This window comes from Corvus cornix, chromosome 1A (assembly GCF_000738735.6).
Source record: "Corvus cornix cornix isolate S_Up_H32 chromosome 1A, ASM73873v5, whole genome shotgun sequence".
NCBI classification, from domain to species: Eukaryota; Metazoa; Chordata; class Aves; order Passeriformes; family Corvidae; genus Corvus; species Corvus cornix.
The window spans coordinates 39,028,621-39,055,336 of NC_047057.1; the positions used below are offsets into that span (position 1 = coordinate 39,028,621).

The following is a 26,716-nucleotide window of genomic DNA, read 5'->3' on the forward strand; positions in this document are numbered from 1 at the left end:
CTTGTAGACAGATTTCATGTGGATCTTATTCCTGACCATGCTTCTGTTGTTATCCTAGATCTTGGAGTTAGGGAGTATCAAGTATGTGCTTTTATTCTAGGACTTGCAGGGCCGGCTTTTCCTTATGCACTGCGCTGATGAGAAATTCAAGCTTTCCTCCTTAGATGTTTTAATGCATTTATGAATACAAAAGTATTAATGAAAATTTGGTGGGATGGGAGCAAATTTCAGCATTCACAGTTTGTTACCTAACAACAGGTAGTGAGTGAACTTACTGTTTTTTTAAAGTCTACTAGAAGGATGCAGACAGTCATCCAAGGGTTCATGAATAGTTTAACAAGGGAAGGGCAGAGCTATTGAGTAGTACAGACTCATTAATTGTGTACTTGCCAGGAAGATCTCTGCTTAAATCATTAATGCAGGCAACATTTCACTCCTAAGCCATCAAAAAGATATAAGAACACTTCTTGATTCTGCTGTCTGGAAAATATAATATTAACAGAAATAATGGTTGTTCTGGTTGTTTTGCTTTTGTTTTTCATTGGAACCGCAAAGATACAGGTATTTTATATAATTTCTTGCTAAATAACTTTAATTACGTTTACTGCAAGGGATGGGTTAGTTTAAGGTTCAAAAACTTGCTTTTCAGGTTGCTTTTTTGTTCATTCTCTCAAAAAGGAATTTTTTAATGCTGCATATTTACTTTGATAATGATAATAGAGAAAAACCTCTATAGATATACTGATAGGGGACTCTGGGATAAAATTAATAGTTAATTTTGTTGTTCTTTAATATTGAATGTTTCACACATCATATGAAGGGTAGTTGACAGCAAAATATTGTACTGTAGCTAAAATGTAAACAACTATTTTTAGTAATGAATTGCTCAAACTTTTCTGTGGTTTTTTTGTGCTTTGTTTTGTAGGGTTTTTTCTGTTTGTTTGTTTGTTTTGGGATTTTTTGGGGGAGGGGTCATTTTTGTGGTTCTTGGTAAAAGGCTGAAATAACTACGTTCTGTTTCAGGCTGATTTTTCCTATACTATTCCTGGAACAACATACAATGTTACAGTTTCTGCAGTTTCTTCCTCAGTCTATAGTTCACCTGCGAGTAGAACTGTGACAACAAATGTGACAAGTGAGTTAAAAATGACTGATGAAATTTCTTCTATTTTTGAAACTATGCTTTTTTATGTTTATTATGTGCACACTAATGTCCAAGAAACTATAATCAGTTTTGAACAGTCATTAAAATTTTTCATCATTAACCATTTAAAAATATACTGAATCTGAAGCATTGTATGAGACCTTAAGAATTTACAAGCTTTTGAAAAATTTGCTATTGTGTCATGTAATAATATCCAGACTCTGATTTATATCTATAGTGGTACATAAAGAAGTGTTCTGAGCTATTTCCAAAAAAAAATGTAGCCAAAGCAGATGTGCTTTTTAAGAGAATGCCCTTTAATTGAGTGCTAGAATATGTCAGATATTAAACTGGCAATAAACTCTGTTTTTTCAACAAAGATCTTGAGCAATACATTTTTTATATTCTTATAGAAGAATGTTTTTGGTGTTCCAAAATTAACTTAATAATTTTTAACAGGACTATTTCCAGAAAAAAAGCTTTTTTTCAAAAATATATCAGTTTTCAGTAGTTTTATGGGTTTATGCTGGCAGATGATTTCATTTCCCTATAAAATCTGTGAATGTGTCTTCACTATGATGATTCTTAATTAAAAATTGTTTTACTTGTGTGTGCTTGTGTGTGTGTATAAATATATTCTTAATTTTTTTTTTTTTTTTTTTTAGATCCTGGGCCCCCTGTGTTCCTTGCAGGTGAAAGAGTGGGCTCTGCTGGGATTCTGCTGTCATGGAACACACCACTCTATCCAAATGGGAGAATTGTCTCTTATGTTGTTAAATATAAAGAAGTCTGCCCATGGATGCAAACAGCTTATACACAGGTCACAACAAAGCCAGATAGTTTGGAAGTTCTTCTCACCAGTCTTAACCCTGGAACAACTTACGAAATTATGGTAAAAGCCTTACAAATGTCTCTTAGTATTTTGAATTCTGATTTATTGTAAATTGTGTGAGTTTATAGTAGGTTACTGTAGAGTTTTCTGAAGGACGATGTTATTTACTGTTGCCATATAACAAAATATATTAACGAGATATTTGTTTACAGTAGTGTTTTTTATATCTACTTAAAAATATTCCAGTCAAACTTGTTCTGAAATGTACCTTCTTCTACTGATATTTGTATTGACACATGGCATTGTGTGGTAAAACATAAAAAGCAAAGGGTAGAATTTTTGGAAACATCTAAATCCTTCCTTATCTTCATTGAGATTTAATCTTTCAAATGACTGGTGTGCTTTGCATATTACATGCAGATTACTAAATCATCTCAGCCAGATCCAGAAAAGCATGTAGTCTAGACATGGAACTTATTTGCATTGAGATTAGGAACTCCTGATCCATCTCTGAACTCTTCAGCAACAGATGACTTCAGGTGGACAGAAAGTAACTGCTATTCTTTCGGCAAAATTTGCCAAGCAATTCATTGCCTGCCTTACGCTTTCATAAGAACCTTGGAGAGGTTCCTCTTTTCAAAACCAAGAATTAACTGAAATTATGTGTTGACTTGCTTCATTCCATTCAGTTGCCTTGAAACTGTACATATGAGGAAGGAGTTTCCATGTCTATCTTAATGCTAGTTTTTGTTTCTGAATTCTTTCTACAATACCTACCTTGTGATGAGGTATTAAAAACCAATGTTTAGGTGAGGGCATAGTTTCAGATTTGTATAGTGTAATTTAAGTACTGTCAGAATTTCCTGACTGCATGTCAACCCCCTGAAGATCTCCAGTCAATTTCCTCAGCTATTGCAATTACTGTAGAGTTCATCAATGCCTAAGGATGTTTCAAGTCATTGTCCCTGTGAAGCATAAGTAGGTAGGGTTGGCTGTAGTCGTGAGGTGGATGTGCATGTGTTTGTATGGCTTAAGAAGGAGATAGCCACTGACACAGGTTCTTGACATCCTTGATGAATTCTTCAATGCTACCTTGTATTTCTTTGCTGTGTTTGTCTGCTGTAGCTTTGTCCTTTGCTTAATATTTACAGTCTTTAAAAAATGCACGTTTTAGTGCCAAGAAGTGATCAGAAAAAGTTTCCCTTTCTCTCCTGAGGCCTTCTGCTTTCTTTTGCCCTTTTTTATCCTCTGTGGGCTGTCTGTCACTTCTACAGTGATCCACACTTAGTTTTGCGCACCTACCCCTTCTCACCCTGCGTTGCCCGCAGTCTGCACTGTCAGCTCCCTAAGCCCCACAGCCACACCATTGCTGCCTAATATTGCCAGCTATAATCGTGCTGGAGAGCTTTTCCCTTTGCTTCTTCTTTCACACACCTCTCATCAACACAGTTGGAATTTTGCTCATGTTTACCTTTTGTTGTCCCTTTTACTTCTTTTCAAAATAAGAAGTTAGACCGTGTTCCTTTTTCTTTGTAACTGTTGTATGCCATGGCCCATTGCTGAGTTGAATTGTCACCAAATCCTATATTGCAGAGCAAATGGCATTGTTGTTTTGTTTATCTCCATAAATTCTACCAAAGTCTTGATGTACTGCTTTTCTGTGGGAAGACTGTGCCGTGATCATGAGCACTGAAGTGCATTTACAGTCCCCTGACCTATTGCGTTTCTGCAAAAAGACATGCTTTCCTTGGGTTTCTGCCTTGAGGAAGGTTGACCTGCTCTTGCTAGCCTTCAGGAGACAGAGAAATAAAAGGGAACTTTTTCTCCTTTTTACTCTTATAAGTTATACTAAGTAAAATAGGAATGCAGAATCTGGTTTAAGTGTATTGCAGTAGGAAAAAGAAGTGTTACTGATGTTATTCTTGCTGTTGGTTTTTACATAAAATAAGGGCTCATAAATTAGGGATCCTCTTTTGATGTGTGGATATTCACGTGTGCTTTTCTCAATTTCTTATGCTGTTACATACTTTTTCAGTTTTATTTTTTTACACTTAAACATTGAGTATAAACTCAACTAAAAAGGGCATGTTCATTTGCATATTTATAGTTTAAAAGCTAAAAGCTGTATCTCTGTGTATCCTTAGGATTTTCATTTTCCCTGAAGCTGTATATACTGTAGATTTTCTAATGTGGATTCTTTCCTTTTTTTCTGTAGGTTGCTGCTGAGAACAGTGCTGGTATTGGAGTGTTTAGTGATCCTTTCCTTTTTCAGACTGCGGAAAGTGGTAAATCTAATAAAGCTGTTAATTATTTCGATTAAAGCTGCTCTAATTCATTCAAATAAATTATCCATGGCAAATTTCATACTTGAGCAAATTCCAATGCATTTAGAACAAAATCCTTATTCTTATTCTGTCAATGACAAAGGTTCATTTTTTTCTATTTGCTAACAGCAGCCTTTAAGATGTGCCCATAGGGGCGTTTATGTACACAAAGTAATTTCTCTTGGAGTTTTCCTATGCCAGTTTCTAGGTAGGCAGCTTCCAGAAAGTAAGTCACAGCAGAGCAGAGATACCTATCAAGTGGATCTGTCTGCTGTTTCCTGCAGCAGTTCTAGGAGAGAGATTTTGCTGTGGAATCATCTCTGCCATTGCCTACTTAAATTGATCTGTATTTGTTTAGTGATGGGTTCTAAGAAGCTCAGGACAGAATGTATTTTATTAAATTTTTATGTATTAATTCTGAAGGTAAAAAAAAAAGGTCTGAAATGAAAATTTGAGTTGGTGGTTTTGAAGATTAAACAACATAGTCTGAGTTTGCACAATCTTTACTAATTTAGTGTTTGTGATTTCGCTCATGCTCCAGGAGCAGTTGTGCCCTGGCTGAAGAGCTGGCACCAGTCCAGTTGCGCCAGTGTGAACCAGTCTCAATGGAGTACAGAGCTCGTGCTGCCAGGGCAGACTGTCCATCTGTGTTAGGCTGATTTCTGTTTGTACGCAAACTGCAGAGTGAGATATCTCAATTAATGGCAGAAAATCATCACTCTGCCGGAGATTTGTAAAATAACGTAATAATTTATGAGCCCAATATAAGGAGGAGTAGTAAACTTGCCGCATGGATCTATGTGGAATCATTATTCTTCACTATTTGTGCATTATTGCTGGTAAAAAACCTTATTTCTGTGAGCTTTATTATTTACTCATGTTTGACAGAGTACAACACTGGCATATACCCATGTGAGAATGTAAGCTTTTTAGTTTTGGAAGCATTTCTGTCTGCATTTTCATTAAACCTAAAATGCCTTACTATAAATGTAATTGGAAGGTTTCTTCAAATTGTAGGTGACTTATGTGTCATTGGTATAGCATTTATACTTTTACCTTCTCAACTTTTTTTGTTCTAATTCTTGCTTTGATGTCTAAAGAAAGCCAAACATTTTAATCAACATAAAGATGGGAAATTTAAAGTAAGAAAGTTAGCCAGAAGTTAAAATTATTTAAATATAAAGGCGATGGTTTGAGAGGAGGGGAAAGAAGGTGAAAGATCTGGAAAACACTTAGCAAGACTGAAAGAGCTAAATATGAGGCTTGGAGGAGCTGTCACAAATCACCTGTGGAAGGTCTGTAAATGTGGAATGCTTTATTTTTTAAGAGAGTGTGAAAAGCCTTTTCTCCTTAGTACTAAGGCAGCTATTGCGGGACCTGCTGCTGACTGTGCCATGTGTAGGCAGGACTAAGAGGGAGACACAGGAGAGTTCAGCATGTAAAATAGCATGTAAAATACGATTTAGATGTTGCATCTCATTCCTTTGTGCTGTGATTAATACTGATGCTCTGACAAAAGGCCACAGAAACTGTCACTGGTACAAAGAGCACTGTATATGCAATAATTGTGAGCATTCCAATTTAATTGAGTTACTTAAAGCTACCAAAAATCTATGTGCAGCTGAAAAGATGACACAGGTAAAGTGAAATAAATCACACAGTGTTGTCAGATGCTCTTAACCAGAAAAAAATGGACAAAATTTTTCTGCTTCTGGAAGAGTAGATAACTCGCTTTTAAGAAGAATATTTTTAATTTGACCAAGCCAGTTACTATATATACTATGAGATTGAAATAATTGTATTTCTCACTTAAACTAGATTGAAAAAGAGCTGGTTGTATATCAGCTTCTTTACATGTGTTTGTGAATGATTTTTTATGTTTTTGCTTCAGAATTTGGAAGTTAGAAATAGCATTACAAAAAAAAAAATTGTTATTTTTCAGTGCTGAGAAGAAAAATTTATCTCACTGCTTTTGTTTGTTTTGTTTTCAAGCTCCAGGTAAAGTAGTGAATCTCACAGTTGAAGCCTTAAATTCTTCAGCTGTAAATCTGATCTGGTTTCTCCCTCGGCAACCAAATGGAAAGATAACTAGTTTCAAGATTAGTGTGAAACATGCAAGAAGTGGAATTGTAGTGAAAGATGTCTTGGTTAAAGTAGAGGACCTTCTGTCTGGGAGGTTACCAGAATGTAATGTAAGTGCTGTAAACCTTTTAAATTAGTAATAGACTCAATCCACAAAATGTAGTTTTACATTTAAAATTTGAGACATAAAAATGTGGAGGCTTTATTTTCAGAAAAATTCCAAAAACCTTACTTACTTAGTCTCAAAACAGGATAAAATGAATGAAGAAAAACCTTTCTGTTCAAAATAGTTTAAATGGAACACTTTTGCTTGAAACGCTCAGTTTAATCAAAGTGAAAATGCTAAAAAAGGTTAAATTTGGCATCCTTTTAACAGAAAATAATGAAATAGAAAACTTCTATTTTTTTCAGCTTTCAGTTTTTATTTTTTTGTTTTATATACTATTCAATTAGAAAGAACCAAGAACTTACAGGGTTTGTTTTGGTCAGTGCAGACATATATTATTGTTAACATCTAATTTTCTATATAGTATGACAATGCTTTTTGTATTTTAAAAGTATGCTTTATTCTGTGTATCTTATTTCAATATTTTTAAAATACTTCTCATACCAAAATAAAAACCAAACATGATTAGCAGAGTGATTTTCAAAAATATAGTTGTAGCCTGAATTGTTCTTATCATTGAATTCAGACCTGTAACCATTGTAACCTTCTGGAATTTCTTGAAGAAAATTCTCTCTTCTAGAATTTTTTTCTCTTTTTCTTTCTTACTTTGAGCACAGCTTTGCAATTACCCAAATGTCAAAATGTCAAGTAACCAAACCTTTTTCCTTTTATTTTTTTTTTCCCAATTTCCTACGCTTAGTTCTGTGATGAAAAGTGAAGTTTTAAATGACAAAAATCATCATAACTTTGTTTTCAGATTTTATTTGGAAGATCATGTTAGGCATTACAAAGGTTCCTGACACCAGGCTGATTTAATTCAGCACTGAGAAGACAGGCTGCCACCTACTGAACCATCAGCATTGGTCACCATAATGCCTAGTAATTTTTCAGAGTTGTCTCCTGACACTGTGGATTAAGAAACTTCTGTCTGGTTTTATCCATGATACATGAATATGTGTATGCTATACCTGTGTATGCACATACACACATAGAACATACAGGTGATGCAAAAGGACCTCACTAGGGAACTTTTTTCAAGAGAGGCTGAATGCTGAAAATAGAAACTGGGAATAAATAAATGAATCCAAGAGAGATGCTTCTGTTCAGTCAGATTTGGGATCTTTTTGAATAAGGCAGGAAACTATAATACTGTCACTAATAGGATGTACTAGCAACGTCTACCTAAATCTGGAAATTGAAGTATAAAAAGGAGAACCAATTTAGGGTAATTGTCTCAAAGATGGTCTGTCTTTTTTTCATCTACACATATTGACAAATATAGGTTACAGATGCAGCTTATTATGTTTCCTATTTTTTATTTCTAGGATAAGAGTGAATCATTTTTGTGGAGTACTACCACCCCTTCAACTACTTTTGGGAAATCCACAGTTCTTTCACAGTCTACAGTGAAAGAAAGCACAGAAGCACCAAGTCAAATGAGCTCTGTTTGGAGTGAACCAATTAGCTTTGCTGTAACTAACCTCAGGCCATACACCACCTATCTTTTCGAGGTCTCTGCAGTCACCACTGAAGCAGGCTACATTGACAGTGCGATTGTCCGGACACCAGAATCAGGTACATAAAATACACACTGCTTTCAAATGGCAGTAACGGTCTCAGATTTATGCGAAAAACTTCAAAATAGAGGTTTGATTTTCTGCTGCAAGATACTTCAGTCCTAATCTGTCTTTATCTGCATCATGCTTTTGTATTTGCATGATTACTTAATTTTATCTGATGGAATTAATGGAAAATATATATGTATTAATGTATCTAATAATGTACAGTGAATGGGAGTTCAGTTATTGTTAGGAGTCAAAGATACCAAAGTTATGCTCAGGACAGATCAAATCTTATGGAAAACTGAGGACAATTTAAGAACTGTAATTAATAGCATAATGGCAGAAGAATTAAAAACAAAGATGAAGGGAAAAGCTGTCAGGCATAGTATTCTAAAAGTATGTGTATTGTGTACATAGTAATGCACTTAATGCTTCTTTACCTTTGTAGACAAATAAGCAATATAAAGAAAAGTCCTGTATTTATGTTCCCAATCTGGATCTATTGCAGAAAGTTGTTCAGTGCTGAAGAAATCTTTAAGGACTAGGTGGAGTTGATTTTTGATTACTTGCAATGAATTGAGAAGTTAGAATTGGAAACAAAGGTCAAGGAGCAGGACTTTTATAATGGCAACGCTGCTAATAGAGCTATACCAAAAAGGCATTCCAGAGAAATGTTTTTCTGGCTTTCTGTTTGCTGGTACATCATTCTTTTGTTTGACATGGTTTGATGTTACTTGGTTCCCTTTCATACAAACAAAATAGATAGCACTGTCCAGATGAAAAGAAATTTCGTTGCCTCCTAGATATGTTCATGTGAATTCCTTTGATGGAATTTCAATAGCCTTAGTTTGCTGCCCTGTCTATGGAATTTTGGTCAGTGTCTCTTCTTCTGATTTCAGGGCTAATTTCCAGATTATTTTTCACCTTTGTCTCCTAGGGATTATTTGCATACTATCAGCTCTCTTGATACCTTTCCTGACAATTACCTTAAAACAGAAATTAAGTAATTTTAATGAGATATGCTTTTATAACTTCTCTTCAAAATATTTCATGTTTATGTGTAAAATGAATTGTCTGATATGGGGTTCTTGGACATCCTAATATAAAGTATTGTACGTTCAAAGACTTCTTCTAATGTTGTTTAAGTTCCAGAAGACCCACCACAGAATTTTGCCAAGAGCAACATTACAGCAAAGTCTTTCTCAGTAATATGGGACCCACCAACCATGGTAACAGGGAAGTTTAGTTACAGAGTTGAGCTGTATGGACCATCTGGTAAGTCAGAGTTGATGTTAACATTTCTATTGATTTTTTTGTGGTTATTTCCTTACACTTACATTCTTCTGTGCCTGACAATCAAAAATGAATATTCAAACGCAGTTATGTATCCCTTTTTTCTATTACATATTTTAATGGTTTGTAGATTACTTTTAAGGGAAAAATCAGTCCATCACAAGGAAGAGTATAAAATTAAATTCACTTTAGTTGTTCTTAAGAATGGAGAAAACTAACTTCTCCTCACTCTTTCAGGAGATGATAGGCTAAGCAGATCTGAATTACTGTGCTTATATATCCAAATCATTCTGTATTTACCTTTACTCTTTTCTCTTTCTGTTAAAGATTTCTGGAGAGTTTTCATTCTCATGCAGTATGCAATCAACTCCTTAAGTCTGTTATGAAGTTTTTGCAATTTGTTTAAACTCAGACATGTATAGATAAAGCAATTATAGAATTGCCTGTACTTATGTAAGACATGAGCTGTATTCTATTCTGTTTTTATGGGACCACACAGGAAAAGCAATAGAAACATTTTTAAAAAATCTCCTTCTCTTGAAACTCATACCTCCTTGAAGTGGCTTGGTTGGTTGGTTGGTTGTTTTATTCCCCATTTACTCAGCATTATTGCACCGAAGTTGATTCCCAATTAGCTTTTCCCCAAACTAATGTGGCTTTTCATTTGTTCATCATGCTGGAAAGCAGCCATGGACTGTTTCTATTTTTGAGCTAGAACCTCTTTGTTTTTAATTCCAGGTCACATTCTGGATAACAGTACAGAAGACCAGAAGTTTGCGTTTAGTAACCTCGTGCCGTTTACAACATATGATGTGTATGTCGGTGCTGAGACAAGTGCTGGGGTGGGGCCAAAGACCAACCTTACAGTTTTCACTCCTGCAGACGGTAAGTAAGCATAGAGAGGTAAAGTAAATGAACTGGATGTGATAAAGGGTTTCAGTTTTCCCTTTAGAGCCTTTAAGGTACTTTGCAAAAGAAAGAATGGGTATAAGAGCACTGCAAGAGATAAAAAAATAGATTAAAAATCCTAAAGAAAATAAGTCGGCCGAAGATTACTATGTCATTTATTCTTTGTTTTTGTCAAATTCATACTCTGTCAGTACATTTATCCGCTATCATAAGCCTTCAGAGATTGCGAAAGAAATGTTTCTTTCTAAATGAGAAGTTATTTTCAGATGTAGTAATTAAGTTGCAGGACCCCCTATCCCCCGTTAGATGGCAGCAAGAGGAAAAGAAAGACCTGCGCAGATGCCCGCGACTGTTTCTTTCAGCCCCCACGTTCCTTATTAAACCTCTCATTTGACTAATTCTCAGCAAATCCAAGGCCCCATCCCCGTCTCTGATGGAGCCACCCTTACTAGCGACCGTGGCTCTGGGATTGACCCAACATCGAGGTCTTGTCCTGGTGGAGTGAAGTGGTTGGCTCTGCCCCCGAGCCCTCAGTTCCGTGGTTTGGGACCTGTGGTCCCAAATAGTCAACTCTCCAGGTTAGAGTCCTTGGCTGCATAGAAATGCAGTTTTATCTTATGTGTATGTGAGATTGTGCGGGATTCTTGGTCAGCATTTGAGGATGCAAGGAGGAAAAATTGAGATTTGGTGTGTAATAGAGAGGCAGTTACAAGATGCTTATTTCTGTATTACATTTATGACACAGAACACAAATTTAGAAAATCTCTGCCTCACTGATTGCTGGAAATATTTGTTGTCAAGGTGTAACACTGGGAGGAAAACCTATCTTTATTTATTGTACTCTTTCCTTATTGATATGCTTTTGGCAACTCTCAGAGACAATTTCCAAAGATGGCCTGCCTGACTACAGTCATTCTCATCTTGTGTTGAAATGCACTGTCAGAAGCCAAAGGGAACTTTGCTGGGTTTGGGGTTCTTTTAGTGTAACATAGAGTGTCTTATTTTAATGCCAAATCTAAAAATCCTCCTTATGCAAGGAATTTCAAAATTGTCTTTTACTGAAGTGTATTAGAAAAAAAAGTATTTCTTTTTGTATCAAATCTGAATATCAGTCTATTGAATGTAAATGTATTTTATCTCTGGTGGTCCTATGGATATGACAATATAATTAAGACTGAATGTTTAATGAAGACATTATATGAACTATATAATTTATATCTGTAATTTATATAGATATAGATTTTATATCTATAGTTACACATAATTATATATATAAATGATCTATATAATATAAACAAAATTACATCAACCTAAATAAAATTATATAAACCTGTTGTAAAAGGGAAATTAACAAGCTGTATCATGTTAATTTTTTTTTCCCCAGCTTTTTACTTCATTCTTGTATGGCTTTGATGTTTTTAGAGCTAACCTTTCATTTTCAAGTGTACATAAGATTCCATATAGGAAAATATCAAAGGTCTGCTTGATTCCAATCAAGTAGACTTCAGTAGAACTATCCTGCTTTACATAATCTTAGTCTCTGATCATACTCATACACGTCTTACGTGTTAAAAAAAAGTGTGCATATTTTTAGAACTGTAGCTTGTTTGCTAAGAAAACATGTGAAGTAAGTGTCTACCCTGCACAGGGTCAAATCAAAAGATAAGGATGTGAAATTTGATTGTCTATTGTACTTTGCATACAGTGCTGAAAAACCTTGTAATAATCACAAGTGTTTAAGGAAATCAAATTTCTTCTTGAATATTTAGTCCCAGGTGCTGTGTCAGATTTACAATTATCAGAAGTGGAAGCCACATATATAAAAATTGTTTGGAGGAAGCCACAACAACCAAATGGAATCATTACCCAGTACAGAGTTAAAGTACATGTGCAGGAAACACTCGTCACTCTGGAAAACACTATTCTTGGAGATAAAAATAAGGTATTCTCTTCTTTTTTTTTTTAATATGGATTTTTTGTTAGATTAAATTTGCTCTCTGCCTTATCTGACATTTACAGAATGTGGAACTAGCTCCCACAGAGGAATTGTTAATGTTTTTAAAAACCACCTTCCTCAGTCCACTCTCTTTCTCTGCCTGGCTTTCAAAAGAATTCCAATAATGCTGTTTCCACAACGTGAAAAAATAAATCATTCTGGCAGAATGATACTGAAGGCAGAAAGCCATAGCCCACAGTCTTGTCCTTCTGAGTCCTTGAATTCTTTGCAGCATAGGGTGGCCAGACTATAAGAGTAAAGATTTAGGTGCCAAGATTGATACACAGCCACTCAGTCAAACCTCTAGAAGATGCAGGTAGGAACCCTGTGAATTCATCAGAAGTGTCCAAAGGCTGGTTAAGTGTTCTACTAGCAAGGCAGACAGGCCTAGACTTTCTGGCTCCTTTTGTATCCTTAAATTCACATGTGTGATATTACATGCTGAACTCCATGCTGTGGTTGCATACTGAGGATATGTGTGCACATCTATGGGATCATATCTCTTAGGGGACTTACGCTGTCAATCAGTCTAGCTTCTGGGTTTTGGGTGCTGATGTGCTTTACATGCTTAGAGGAGCAGCTCTGAGTATGCAGCACAGAACTGTAGACCCCTAGCAAACTTTCAGCTCAGGATTGAATTCTTTCTGAGGCAGGGCTTTTTGGGCTGAATTTTAAATACAGGTGCCTAAAGCCAGTATAGTTCCTTATTTTTTCAGACAGTGACATCTTTCACTGGATCTGAATTGGAATCTAAGTTTATGATGTAGAGCTCAAGGAAGGAGTTCACTTTCAAGTTGAATGATAAGCATCAAATAGAGCCCTGGAGTACATTAAATAAGGAGTAATGGGAAAAAAAGTTAGGATAAGGATCCATTCATTAAACCAGGCAGGCATCCTTGGAAAAGGAAAGTATATAACTCTGTAATTAAAGATTGTATCATAGTCCAGACACAAAAAATTAAAGTAGTCTGCACAAAAATGTTTTAGTGATGGAATTTCCTAATTTTTGAGTTCTTAGTGCAGCATCATTGCTGCTTTATTATAATTTATTGAATGTAATTTTCTAATTAAAAACCAATACAAATCACCTTGCTTTATTTAGAACCCCATTGACCTAAGCTTAGAGCATCTATAGGACTTGAACTGGCAGACCCACAGTGCTAATGGTACTCCACAAACAGTAGCAATAAAAAGCTGTTGTCTTATATGAGGAAAATCCTCACAAGCAAAAAGTATTTCCATGTGACCTAAATTTTGCTATAAAATGCTGGTGAAGATGAGTCATACACAGTTTTTGCCTCTTGGTACTTAGCTGAGATTGATGCTCTGTCTGTGCCTGTGGCTAATGCACCCTCAGTTAAAGGAGTAAAAAAAGTGGCTTTGCCCTCTCTTTACCCAGGGTCCATAGGGAAAGAACTAATGTGTCTTAGTTACATCACTGTAAAAGCATCTCTTTCTGGCAATGAGATGGGCCATATGTGTGAGTGGGGAGTGTTTCACATGACAGCAGAACAATTCAGAGACACCAGAGTCCTGGATTTGGTCCCAGATTTTGAAGGGGCATGAAGATCTGGTGTTAACACACCATTTTGTACCTATACTCTAGCCTCTCTCTCTTTTCTGCTTTTGTTTCTCCTCTCTTTGTTGTTCTTGCTCCACTTACATCTACTGCCATCCTTTTCCAACATTTGTTCTTTGCCTCCTCTGTCCTACAGTCCCCTGTATAACTTACCTCCCTTTCACTCTCCCTTTTCACATATACACACCCTTATTTTTCCTCTCCCTTTTATTTCATCAGTTTCAGGTTTTCTCCCTCTCCTCTTATTCCCTCTCAGAGGTCTAGTCAACCTGCTAATCCTTTTCTTGAGGGACAGGAAGGGCCATCTGAAGTCCTCTTGTTTTCAATGCCTGCTGCCTTCTTTCAGAATGTAGTTAGCACAAACAGAATCTCCCAAGTTCAAATGTGTATCTATTCAATATTGCTCCAAGGATATAGCTTTTAAATTAAAGGCTTTACTCTTAAATTACCACCTTAATATAAAATAGATATTTTAAGAGTTTTTTTAAAAAGGGGTGTTTGATTAAACAACAACCAGAATAAAAAGTTATAGGCTACTGGAAGCTGAGCATTTTTATGATAAAGATTATAATTTTAAATTATTCTAATGATCAATCATGTTTGTATGCCAACATTTATATAGTATGTATATGCACACACAAATATACAAGCATTATTTCTATATTATATATAAATTAAATTATGTAATTTACTGATGACTAGGTTTGTGATTTCTTTTTATATGTCTAATTTTTAGTATCTGATTGATACTTTGGAACCATATGCAATAAATGAAAGTATCAGACCTCCTTCTCCCACTTGGAATTCAATGGAAGCAGACAATGATTTATATGAAGGTTCAGCTGAAATGTTTTCCAGCATTCAGACAGCTTCCCCAGTAATGTTTACAAGTGTATCTGGTGATAATTTGCCTGATATAACTGGAGCTGCAGAATTACGTTCTTCCTTGGGTAAGATATTTTAGGGTATTTTTCTACCTGCTTGTTTGTTCTGAAGGACCCCCATCACTGTCCCATGATCTTTAGCACATGGTTCAAGCAAATTATAAATGGGTCATTTGCTGGAGTCAGAATTTTTTTACTACCAAATAACCTTCTGAAACAAATGGGAATGCCACACAGGCAGGAACTAGCCCCTTGTCACCCAGCTGACCTTCTTCCTAGTGAAAGGAGCACCCGAAAGCCATCAGCCAAGCTGCATAGACAATCAGTTATTACAGTTGCCAAAGCAGGTGTGATTGTCAGGGATTAACATACCTCCAAGCCCTTCAGAGACCTTGATTTCTCTAAGCCTTTTGACTAATAGGTTTTCAAATGTCAGTGAAGGTAAATAGGTCAAAAAGTTACAACTTTGCTATATGGGTTACAAACAGGTGGAGATGACCCCATGACATGGTGATGTCATTAGTGAGTACACTTGTTCTGTATTATCAATGGACCACTGTTTCTTTACCAAGTATGGATATTTACAAATCATTAAGCAGGTCTCAGCTGACAGGCAGGGATTTCAAATACCACTCTAAATTTTTACAGTGTTTTAAACAGTGGGGAGAAAATAAAGGTTTTATTTTTTTTAATTAATTTAATTAAGTCACTGAATTAATTTATATGCACCAGTATCTAAAACCAGTATTTAATCCATTATTTTAACCTACAGTGGATATTTTCTGTGCTATGTTAAGCCTGAAGAATCTTCTTTGTCATACACAGGAAATGTACAGTGTTTTAAATGTAAATATTTTTTGGCCTCATTCATCTTGAAGTATTAAGTTGCTAAAAGATGCCTGTGTTGCTAAAAATTGATTTCAGCCAATGTCTGTTGTGATCTAGCATATAAGTATTATTTTATAGGAGTTATTATAGTAGTTAAAGCTGTTGACAGCCAAATTTTCAACAGGGTCTGCTGATTTTTCAATGCCTTCATTTTAATGCCCTTCTCACTGAACTCTGAGCCTGATATTCAGGTATGTGAAGCACCCAAACTTCTTCATGTTGCACTGGCATAATGACTGCTTTATAGCAGATGATTTTGGTTGGTACAGTTGGATCGTGGCTGACTTTGAACTTTATCATAAGTGCGCCAAAATCTCTTTGTGGGCATGCATGGCTTCTTCATTCTACTGACCACAACTCTTCTGCTAAAAATACCAGCATGAAGGGATCTGTGCAAGCAGCCTTTCCAAGTATAGTTGTTCTAGCCCCATTGGGAGGGCAAGGAAGAGGGAATCTGTCTTTCTCAATTAAAAATATTTAAAACCCCTCAAAAGCTCCATCAATCTAGGACCCATGGTTCTGAAATCACTGGAGAGACTAGGTCTCATACAAAAGTACCCTTTCCTAGTTTCTAGGGGATAACTCACAAAACCTCACAATTCTACTTTTGTTCACTCATTCCTTCACCCAGCCCAATCTACTGTACACATGAAAATGGACCTATAGTAGACACTCCTTTGTGGAATTAAGAGGTGGAATGTAGACTTTTCTTTATATTTTTATAATTGACATGAAAGTTAATTCTTTTAGAACAAAATAGTTCGTAAAGGTGAATCATGCCAAGGTGAATTCAGAATGCATAAGAAATAAAATGACTTTATGAGTAAGAGCTATTTCTCTCTATTTATTCACAGATAATCAATATAACATTGACATTTTGTCTGAAGACCTGTCATATGTTATAAAGGGCCTCACACCTTTCACAGATTACACAATTAGTGTGTCTGCTTTCACTGCTGTTGGAGAAGGACCACCATCAGTTCTTACAGTCAGGACACACGAACAAGGTAAATTGTTATAACTCTGGTATTATCAAAGTTAACATACATGACTTATTTCATGGAATGTTTGAATTTTTTTATTAATTTATTTACTTATTGTCATTTTTTTATGTTTTTGTCTAAGTTCCAAGCTCAGTACAAAATATATCTTACAAGAATATTAGCTCCTCCTCTGTCTTGCTGTATTGGGATCCTCCAGCAAATCCCAATGGGAAAATCATTCATTATACTGTTTATGCTATGGAACTGGATACAAAAAGAGCATTTCATGAAACAACTTCAAACAACAGCTTACTCATGACAGGTACAGTGTCATTTCGTGAAAAAAATATAAAAATTTAAACTTGCAAGTACACTTTACAAAATTACTTTCTCCAATTTTATATAATGTAGCCATTTAAAATGTAGGTGGATCAAATCTCACACATTCACACACATCCACACACACACAACAAAACTGCATGTAAAAACAGGGCTGGGACACTACTCACACTTGTCTACTGTGGAGCAATATGTAGAGTATGTGAGATGGGAGAAGAGGACTAGGTAAGATAAACAGTAATTTTTGAAATGGTAAAAGTAGTAAATTGTGAAATGGATTTCTCCTTGGAATATTTGCCTCAGTCTCTTGTGTCTCCATAGGAAAATTTTCCTAAATTGTCAAGTTGTTTTCACGCTTTCACAGTATTTGTCTGATATTAATAACAGTTTTCTTATTTTAAGGTGGTAATTTTTATAGTAATTGAAGCAAACATATTCCTAATGGAGTTTCAGGCATATATTGATTTTAATCAGAAAAATGCATACAGACTAAACCCCCATATTTGGATGTTCATATATACATTCTTTGATTGCCTTGACAAATTCTTTAAGCTGTTTACAGGGTTGAAACTAGTTGACTTACTTCAAACTGTATGCCTGTTTGACTTCACCAAATGAATGGTATTGCACGTACTCTTTTAGGTGACAAAGGTGTATCAAAAACTCTGAGAACAGTATCCAGTATTATAGTTTTGTAAGTAGCTATGACAAAAGAAGTTGACAGCCTTGTTTACGAAGTTAAGAGCCTAAATTTTTTAACTTAATCTTTTCAGGTTTAAAAAAGTACACAAGTTATAAAATGAGAGTCGCAGCCTCTACCGCAGTTGGAGAAAGTGCTTTGTCTGAAGAGAATGATGTTTTTGTGCGAACCCCTGAGGACGGTAATACATTGTTTGCAATGATGATTTATTTTCTGTACTGAAGTTTGTGTTTGTTCAAAAAGAAGACTGGCACATACATAAAGGGGGAAGAAAGTGTATGAATAAAATCAATGTTGAAATTATTAGTCTTCTAACAGTCAGTGACTTCATTCAGACCATTTTTAGGTAAGTGCTAAAAAAATAATGATGAAAGCTGCGGCATGACCTGGAATCAGCTAATTTTGATTGTGATAGACAAATGGAAGGAAAGCTGCAGAGCTGAGGCTCCCTCTCTCAAAACAATGTGTCCCTAGCATCCATCTAAATCATAATCTTTATGACTCAGTCTTATTTCTTTTTCTTTTTATGTTATCATGTGTAAATTAGTTTGGTTTTGAAGCGTATGGACATGGCAGCTTTCAACAATTCAGAGGCCATTTTGCTATCTGTAGGCAAAGAAGCTGATAAAATGAAGATTTTTTTATGCTTAATATTATATGCAGTTTTTTTTGTATAGGTGTTATTAATTTTAAGACTGATCAATAGGTTTAATGTACAGTATAATACTACATTAGGAAGATTTCTGAATCTTCCTTTCTTACTTGCGAGGCAGTTTCAACCCATGAAAGCACTGGGGCAAGAGCTGGAGTTGTCATTGGCTTCTGCAAAGAAAACATGGGAATTTGATTTGCAGAGCAGAGTCATGAATATTAGTCTTTTCTCTTTTGTATCAAGTTTGTATTTTCACTGGTTTCAGCAAAGTTATTTCCAGTTTTTACTGAAGTAATAGGGTGTGATTGCTCTGTTGTCGTTTCTCTCTCTCATTGTCAAATGTACCACAATACAAGAAAAACAATTGAGTGTCAATAAAGGAAAGGAAGGACTACAGGATTAAAAAACATGGGTATTTATGAAGCTTAGGTGATTTGAATAACCATGCAAAATATCAAATTAAACTGTGAAACTTAAAATACTTGCAATTTTTTTTTTTAATTTACAAGCTTCTATGCTGTTACGTTTTTTTTAACAGAGGAAAGGCATATCACAATAATAGAAAGTTACTTATATAAACATTCTTTCCTCTGAGAACTTGCAATCCCTTGCCTTTGAGCATTAAAGAAATTTTTTCAGAGTAGACTTTCAGGCCAACGGTTCATTCATTCATAAAAGAGCCACACAAACCTTGAGGAAACCAGGGAGAAACCCATCAAGAATTCTTGCCTTTTTATAAGGCTCTGCGTAATTAATTTTCTACTTCTTGTTGTTTAGCTTTCCTGAGGTAATTCAGGCTGAGATTTATGTCTCCTAATTTTAGCCAACCTACGAACAACAATTTGTTTGACTCTTGAAAAGAGAGATACCTCCAAATAAAAGATTCACTACAACTGTCTTAGATAACTTACATTAGAATGGAAGGAACTAGGCTGCTGCATTTAAATATTTTACCATGCCAGATAAATTGCAAAATGCATTTCAATTAAAAATTAAGCTTCTTCACATGGGAAATATCCATGTGGGCCGTCTTGTCATCCAGAGAGCAGTGATCTGTTACAGTTAACACTTTCCATTCATGTGCTCAGAAATCAGGAATGAAAGCAATTTGTGAGACCTTTTAGGCAAAAAAATTTATGATGAATTCTGAAATACCTGCTTACGGGCATTCGTACACAAACTGAATCCTATGATTCTGGGTAGGTAGTATATTTTAATTTTGATTTTACAGATTATTTCAGGGGTGAAGTGGTGAAGCCTTCAGTGGAATCAAAGTTGACATTCAGAGCTGATTTTATTCGTAAGTGCAGCCCACTCACTCCTTCAACACTTCCATGCCTTATTAGCTCACTGGAGTCACATGAACTCATGCTTTGCCAGTAGATTTAGCCAACACATCACCCCGGAGCTGGACTTGTTTTGTGCATGACCTTCACACCAGAGTGTGTAAGATTTACACTGGGTTCACTAAAGGGAGTTTAGTTACTGTGCATACAGTCCCTTTCTTGATTCAATAGTTGGTTGAGTGAAGTACAAAGCGTGGTTATTTACATAGAAAGCAGTAAGAGGACATTAATCTAAATTTAAAGAACTGAATATGAAGAAGACAATGAGAGGATTTGAAAGATCAGTCTGCATGAGACTGGTAGAGAGAAGAAACTTTTTTCTTAATAAATGCAGTTTCAGATAGATTTAGACGTGGATGAGAAAAGAAATTCCAGAAAAGCTAAAGTGTCATAGCTCAAAAAGATGCCTAGTTTTATGAGTGGAAAAGAGACATACCAAAATTAACTGAGGTAAAAAGCAGTAAGACTTTGAGATGGAGAGTGAGAAAATGAGTGTAGCCCCTTTGGTACAGTTAGGATCCAATGTCAGGATCCAATAGGTTTATGATCTCAGTTCTGTATTCAACTAATTGAAATGGGGTTTTTTCTGATTTCTGTATTGCAGAACCAGACTCCCCACCTCAAAACTTAGAATTAATAAATGTAACTGCAACAGAAATAAATCTGAGATGGTTACCACCTGAGCAGCCTAATGGTCTCATAACTCATTATGAAGTTCTGTACGGCGATTCCAATGATTTTTTCATTAAAAATGCCTCATCTACAAGTGTATCACTAAGTGAAGTGAAGCCATATACTCTTTACTACATCTCAGTAAGGGCATTCACCAGACTTGGCCATGGGAATCAGTCGTCTTTTCCACTTCTGGTCAGAACTTCTGAAACTGGTGAGTACATTATATTATTTTAAAAGTGAAAATTTGTGAGAAGAATCTGCTTATGATAACCTTTGATGGCCAGGAGATAAGATTTAATAATTTAAAAAGTATTTGCTTGCTTTGCAAGGCAGTAAGTTTGAATCCAGTTTTTCTCTTATATACAAAGCAAAAAAGCAAGGCCAGGTGCTTGGTAAGGGATGGGGAGCCAAGAGCCCAGGGGTCCTCAGGCCAGCTGGGCAGAGGCCTCACTTGCCAGGACTCATCTCACCACCCTGCTGTGAAGAGCGCAGGGCGGGTGAGGGGGAGCAGCCAGGGCCAGTCTGGGGTGCCAAACACTTCATGCTGACATGGCAGGTCTGAGGTCAAGCCAGGAAAGAAAGTTCACAAATTTGGTGATGGTAACCAAACCAGATACAGTCCAGTGCCAGCTGCAGGCCTGCAGGGGGAGAGCCAAGCTGAGGCCTGGCTGCCATGTCAGGCAGGGACTGGATGCAGGGCAGGGACTGGATGCAAGGCAGGGACTGGATCAGTGGGCCCATGGCCAAGCACAGCCATGACAGCGGCGAAGCAGGAGCTGTAATTCAGACGGGGGAAAAACTTGAGAGCCCTTGCTGAAAGCAGCTCCCCGAGGGCAGTGGTCAGCCCTGGCCACAGCCTCCCCACAGCATTGCCTGGCAGAAGGAGGAGGCAGCCCTTGACTACACTGGCCCTGAGTCCCAGCATCCAAGAGAGGGGTTACTTTCAGGGCCCTTCCAGCAGCATGTTTGGCTCCCTTTTTTTCCTGCGAGTATTTATACTGTTTGTGTAGGGGACCCAGGCAAAAGAAAGAAAATGCATGTTGCAAGTGTAAATTATGGTAGCACAACATGAAAAATATCCTAATAATAGCTAACTTGAAGAATTGCAGTGATAGTTCTGGAGTGTTAGAAGGAAAGTTTAGTGTCATGCTCCAGGTTTTTTAATATGGCATATTAAGATGATTTCTATCCATTTTTTAAAAATTACCTTGCTGTTACTGTGTGTATCTGAGTGGTTTTGATCTTCCAATCCATCCCCTTTTAAAATGTATTTCATAAAAAAAATAGGATACAAATCCACATGTTTACAATGTGTTTCATTGAAACCAATTTATAAAAATTCTTTCCAAATCGACGAAACTCACTGAAACCTTCCATAATCTTTTTCTTCTAGTTCCTGATTCTGCACCAGAAAACATAACCTATAGGAACATCTCATCCATGGAAATTGAATTATCATTTTTTCCACCATCTGTTCCCAATGGAATCGTACAGACCTACACAATATATCTCACGAGGACTAATGGGACTGAGCAAAGAGTCATAAACACTACTCTTCTGACACTACGTATCACAGGCCAGTATATAATAATCTGGAACTTACGGCAACTGTAAGTTGTTCTGAGAAGCATGCAACAGACAGACAGAGGTATATTAGTTCATTGGTTGGACCTGATCCTTTTTGCCCTAACATAAAGTTTTTTGCTCTCTGTCCTAAGAAATAACTTGCGTCTTGCCATAATGTGGTGAAATGGGCATTAAATGGTATAGTCTAACATATATCTCACTGTATTTTAGATGTTTAAAGTACAAGGAACTTCAATAGCTATATTTGCAGACCTATCATTGTAACAAAGTAAACCCTCAAGTCACCTGCATATTTTTATGAACTTATTTTGGATAAAAATACTGGGTAAAACATTCTGGATAAAAAACTTCCTTTTCCACTCACCTTTGCATCTTTTCCCAAGTTCTGTCATTATTGCTGAGGCATGTCACAGCAATTAGTGCTGGGATCTCAGTACCTTCACTGCAACATTTTCCGAGTACAGCCAAGGACAAACTGCAAAGCATTCTAGGAATATGAAGTATTAACTGGTAATTAGGGCTTTGCCCCTTCTTTTGCAAAATACTTTGTGCTCCAAGCTTTCCCAACGCTTACTTCAGTCTCTAATGATATAGTTGAGTGTGATAGGCTTATTCACCACTTCAAAAATACTTACAGTATTATTTTGTCCCATTGAATAGTTGTTTTATTGAATTATTCTTTTTTATTTAGATTTAAATAAATATACAGAATATACTGTAGAAGTGTCTGCTAGTACCACAGTGGGGGAGGGTGTTCGTAGTTCACCTCTGCATATACTAACTGATGAAGATGGTAAGTCAGAACAGAAGTTTCAGTACATTATTGTCTACCTGTATTCTTAATTTACTCTTACACTTCATGTCAGATGTTTTTAAGTTTTATGCATTTTTTTGGCAGTTATGTCTCTCCATTGCTATCTGTGTCTATGTATCTACACACAAACATACTTTATCTATCTATCTATCTACCAAAAGATTTATCAATACAAGCTATATGAAATGTCGCAATTGCTGTGCATGGACTTTTGGCCTTACCAATATCTTATGAATTTGAAGAATCTTAATGTACTCATATTATTTTAATCTGATACATGACATGGTAGAATTAAATACTGTATTCGGTTTTTCAGTCATGTGAGAGCTGGGGAAAAGGAAAACCACAAAAAGCCAGTTTGAATTGCCCAGGGACATTTCTGTGGGTTTTTTTGGGGAAAGATTTTTGCATTCTTCTAAACAGATGCATGTACAGATACACATAGATAGATATGAAATTATTAATATTATGAAAATGACCGAAGTCCATCATCTGTAGCACTAGACTTCCAAACTGAGCAGGGGAGTGTTCTGCACTGCAGGCTGAGGGTAGAAGACAGTTGTTGCAACCCCTGCTAATTTGTACAGTAGGTAACAAATCAGCAGAGTAACCTTAAAATTATAGTTGTACTTTCAGTACACAATGTAGTTGTGGGAAGTTATCATTGGTCACCTCTCTAATTCTGCCAGGGAATTCTGAAAAAAAAATTCATAGCAAAAATCTTAACTTAGGTGCTGTGAGACACATTTTGGAGAAGGCTGTGTCTGTTCCTCTCCACTGATTAGGGAGGAAATCTCTGGGAATCTATTCTAAAGTGGCATTGACACAAGCAACCCACCAGCCACACCATCAGTATAAAAACTTTGCTCAAGAGTTATGTTGGTGGAGCAGACTGAAAAGAGCTCGTTTGGATAAATCCATTTTTTTAGCAGAGAGTATTTTTATTTAGAGCAATGAAGTTTCTATTCTTTAGGAAAAAAATCCTCTGAATAAGAATTGTAGAATGAACTAGACATGTCAAAAAGATGACATTCACTGTATGACAGACCTTTTATTATGTAGCCACTGAGGATAATATAACAAGTAAAACAAAATACAGCTGTTAACAATTTTCACTGGCATATAAACTCACTGAATTCAGTGAAACTTTGTTAATGAACAATATAAAAGAGTTTTTCCTATAATATAAAGAGTTATAAAACCTTTATGCCAACTTTCAATTAGTGAAAGCAACAAGAAGTGAAAAACAACAATATTTATAATACACCACATGTTCCGTATTCACAGGAACACAGTGTTCCAAGGTTCAGACCAAATGTTTCATAGATTTGCTAATAGTTATGCTCATATTCTCAATTTTCATGCATGACTACAGCTATGATCTGAATTTTTAGTGCATGATGCTCTTCAGTTTAATTTGAGAAAAACAAATGTAATTCTAATATTACTTTTTAGTGATACATAGGTCTGTGAATCAAGATGAAGATTCATTTCTCAATAACACACTGACAATAAAGCAGTATTGCTTATGCATACATGAGTTATTTTTCCTCAGTAAAATTAATAAGAACCTTAGAAAAAAAATCAAACATGGTCTAACATTTTCATTTACTTACAATGTTTCCCTAGAGAGTTGGGATAGGGTGTCATCTAGAGATCATCTTAAAATGAATTTTAAGGGTCTCAGTGAATGTCTATCTTTTAATTTGCCCTTGTGACATGTTAAATGTATGAATGTGGTCCTTATCTGATGGAGTGAATAGATTTTATCACTGTCTAGTATCCCACAATTTTATAATCTCTCAATGCCATGCTTATCTGTTTTTCCACCTTTTGGTGTTTTGTATTATTCTTTACAGCATCTTTTTTTCCTCAGGGGAACTATTATGCTGTATTTTACATGTGTTCATATCTATAAAGGTCTTGTTTTTATTAGAAGGGAAAAAAAATTACAGCAATATACTCGGGCAGTAGGTGAGTCACTGTGACCTAGCCACCGCTCTGTTTTCTCATGAAGTACTTTTTCCATTGAATCACAGAAACAGATGTTCTAACACCACCATGCAAAATCTTCTTTTATCATCTGTCAGAAAAAGGAAAAGAAGCTGTGCCTTAACATTAGCTGATGGATACTGTACCCGTGTGGTACAAGGTTAATTTTCTATCACAAATAATTAAAAGCCCATTTAAGGATGCTGTGTATCCCATCGATCTTAGCTGTTCAACAAGATGTTGTGTCCTGTTCTCTCATTTTATAGCTCCAAGTTCTCCTCCACAAGCCCTCTCTGTACAACAGTTGTTGGGTGTCACTGTGAAGTTGTCATGGAAACCACCACTGGAGCCAAATGGAATTATCCTCTATTACACAGTTTATGTCTGGTAAGATTTTTCTGGAAGTAGTTCTGAGGATAAATGTTAATCTGTAACCTATCAGGAATGTTAGGTTTTTATTACACAATATGTTGATTATATGTTTTGGGAGAACAAATATTCATCCAGCACTTAAAATACTAGACTTTTGCATATGCAAATTCAGAGTAGCCAAAAACTGGGGGAACAATTTCAACATTTTGTAAGAATCCTCAACATTTTTCCAAACATTATGCTGTAGTAAGTGAATTCAAATTTAAACTAGAGCATGGTGACTATTTTCATTATATTCTGATTAGGCCTGCTGCACAGCAGGGCACAAACCCATGCTGAATTGTCAAGGAGATTTGAAATAGGCTTAAAATAGAGAAATATTGCCTCCTCTTTTAGACAGTAAGAGCCATGTTCAGAGTTTTTGTATGAGCTATCAATTATATCTGCTGTTATATTTTGGTTTTATTACATTAATAGCAAAAGAGTATTTTTAACAGATACTTTTCATTTATTGTGTTTTAGTTTTTTCTATCTAACCTTTTTTTCCCATTTTTTCCCTCCTGACATCCTGCTGTGATATTTTCTCACCTTTACAAAGGACTTTTGTCACTTTAAAACTTGCAGCTTCTGTCCTATTCCTTGCATAACATAGTTTGGTCAAGTGACGTGGCATCTCTTCAAAGATCTATAACTTCTACTGGGAGTGAAAATATTTTTTATTGATCACTATTAATATATTGCATTTGTGCTTTACCATTTTATTGCCAGTACTAAGGTGCAGGAATCAAATACTAAAGTGCACATTATAAGATGTAAACCAGATGTGCAAATCTGCAGTTGTTATGGGCACACTGCTCTTGAGCTTACATTATTTTATCGTTATTTGACAGTTTTGGGGTAGGGTTTGGCCTCAGTCACTACATTTTTTTTTTTTTTAATTGTAATTTCTAGTTAAGTTGATGATAAAGTGAAGAGGAGCAAGGTCTTCTTTTCAGAAAAGTTAAATTTGTCTTCTCTTGTTAATTCTACTCTATTGGAAATGTCTGTTGCTCTTTCAAATGATGACCGTCCTCGAGCTAGGGAAGAGTTACTTCATGATAAGGGCTATGTTTTTTGATACATACTGTGTTCAAAGAATTGAGGTTATGCAAGTTTTCATCCTTATGTTCCCTCATAACTTACTGCTTTTGTTACTATGAGAAAAGATTTAACCAGAAGTATTTTTTAAAAAAACTCTTAAATGATCCGTCTTTCTAAATATTTCAATTAAGCAACCACATAATCTCTTGCTGTAAGCCTTGCCCCATATTCTTTTTGCTCTGTCTTGTCTGTCGTTACTGTGCCATACCTAAATTTAGAGAGGCTTTATGTACCATGTTAAGGCAAGGACATTGGAGAAAAACTCCCTTTGCCTTCAAAGAGGCCATAACTTCACTCCTTCCTTGGCAGGGAGGGAGGGGGGTGGAGGAAGGAGAGAAATTTCAAGCATTTAACAGAGTTGTCTCTACAGTTTCATAAAATGCATTGCAGGGGGAGATTTGACAAGGCAAACTGTAGTGCCATATAGTTGCTGCTCTTGGGAGGTATTCAATATATT

The 26,716-nt window shown here is 35.9% G+C and overlaps 1 protein-coding gene across 1 annotated transcript in view; it reads left to right on the plus strand.

The window, feature by feature from the left end:
• Positions 1–507: 507 nt before the first annotated feature.
• Positions 508–26,716, plus strand: part of PTPRQ (protein tyrosine phosphatase receptor type Q) — a 100,075-nt gene continuing 73,866 nt past the window's right edge. Inside the window, exons 1-17 of the mRNA XM_039571080.1 lie at positions 508–561; positions 1,024–1,135; positions 1,810–2,036; positions 4,192–4,261; positions 6,293–6,492; positions 7,874–8,123; positions 9,257–9,385; positions 10,142–10,288; positions 12,082–12,254; positions 14,624–14,837; positions 16,514–16,666; positions 16,785–16,964; positions 17,755–17,862; positions 20,284–20,565; positions 21,748–21,930; positions 22,633–22,734; positions 25,014–25,134. Of these exons, the coding sequence (XP_039427014.1) occupies positions 508–561; positions 1,024–1,135; positions 1,810–2,036; positions 4,192–4,261; positions 6,293–6,492; positions 7,874–8,123; positions 9,257–9,385; positions 10,142–10,288; positions 12,082–12,254; positions 14,624–14,837; positions 16,514–16,666; positions 16,785–16,964; positions 17,755–17,862; positions 20,284–20,565; positions 21,748–21,930; positions 22,633–22,734; positions 25,014–25,134 (2,705 nt within the window). The remainder of the gene's footprint in view (positions 562–1,023; positions 1,136–1,809; positions 2,037–4,191; positions 4,262–6,292; positions 6,493–7,873; positions 8,124–9,256; positions 9,386–10,141; positions 10,289–12,081; positions 12,255–14,623; positions 14,838–16,513; positions 16,667–16,784; positions 16,965–17,754; positions 17,863–20,283; positions 20,566–21,747; positions 21,931–22,632; positions 22,735–25,013; positions 25,135–26,716) is intronic.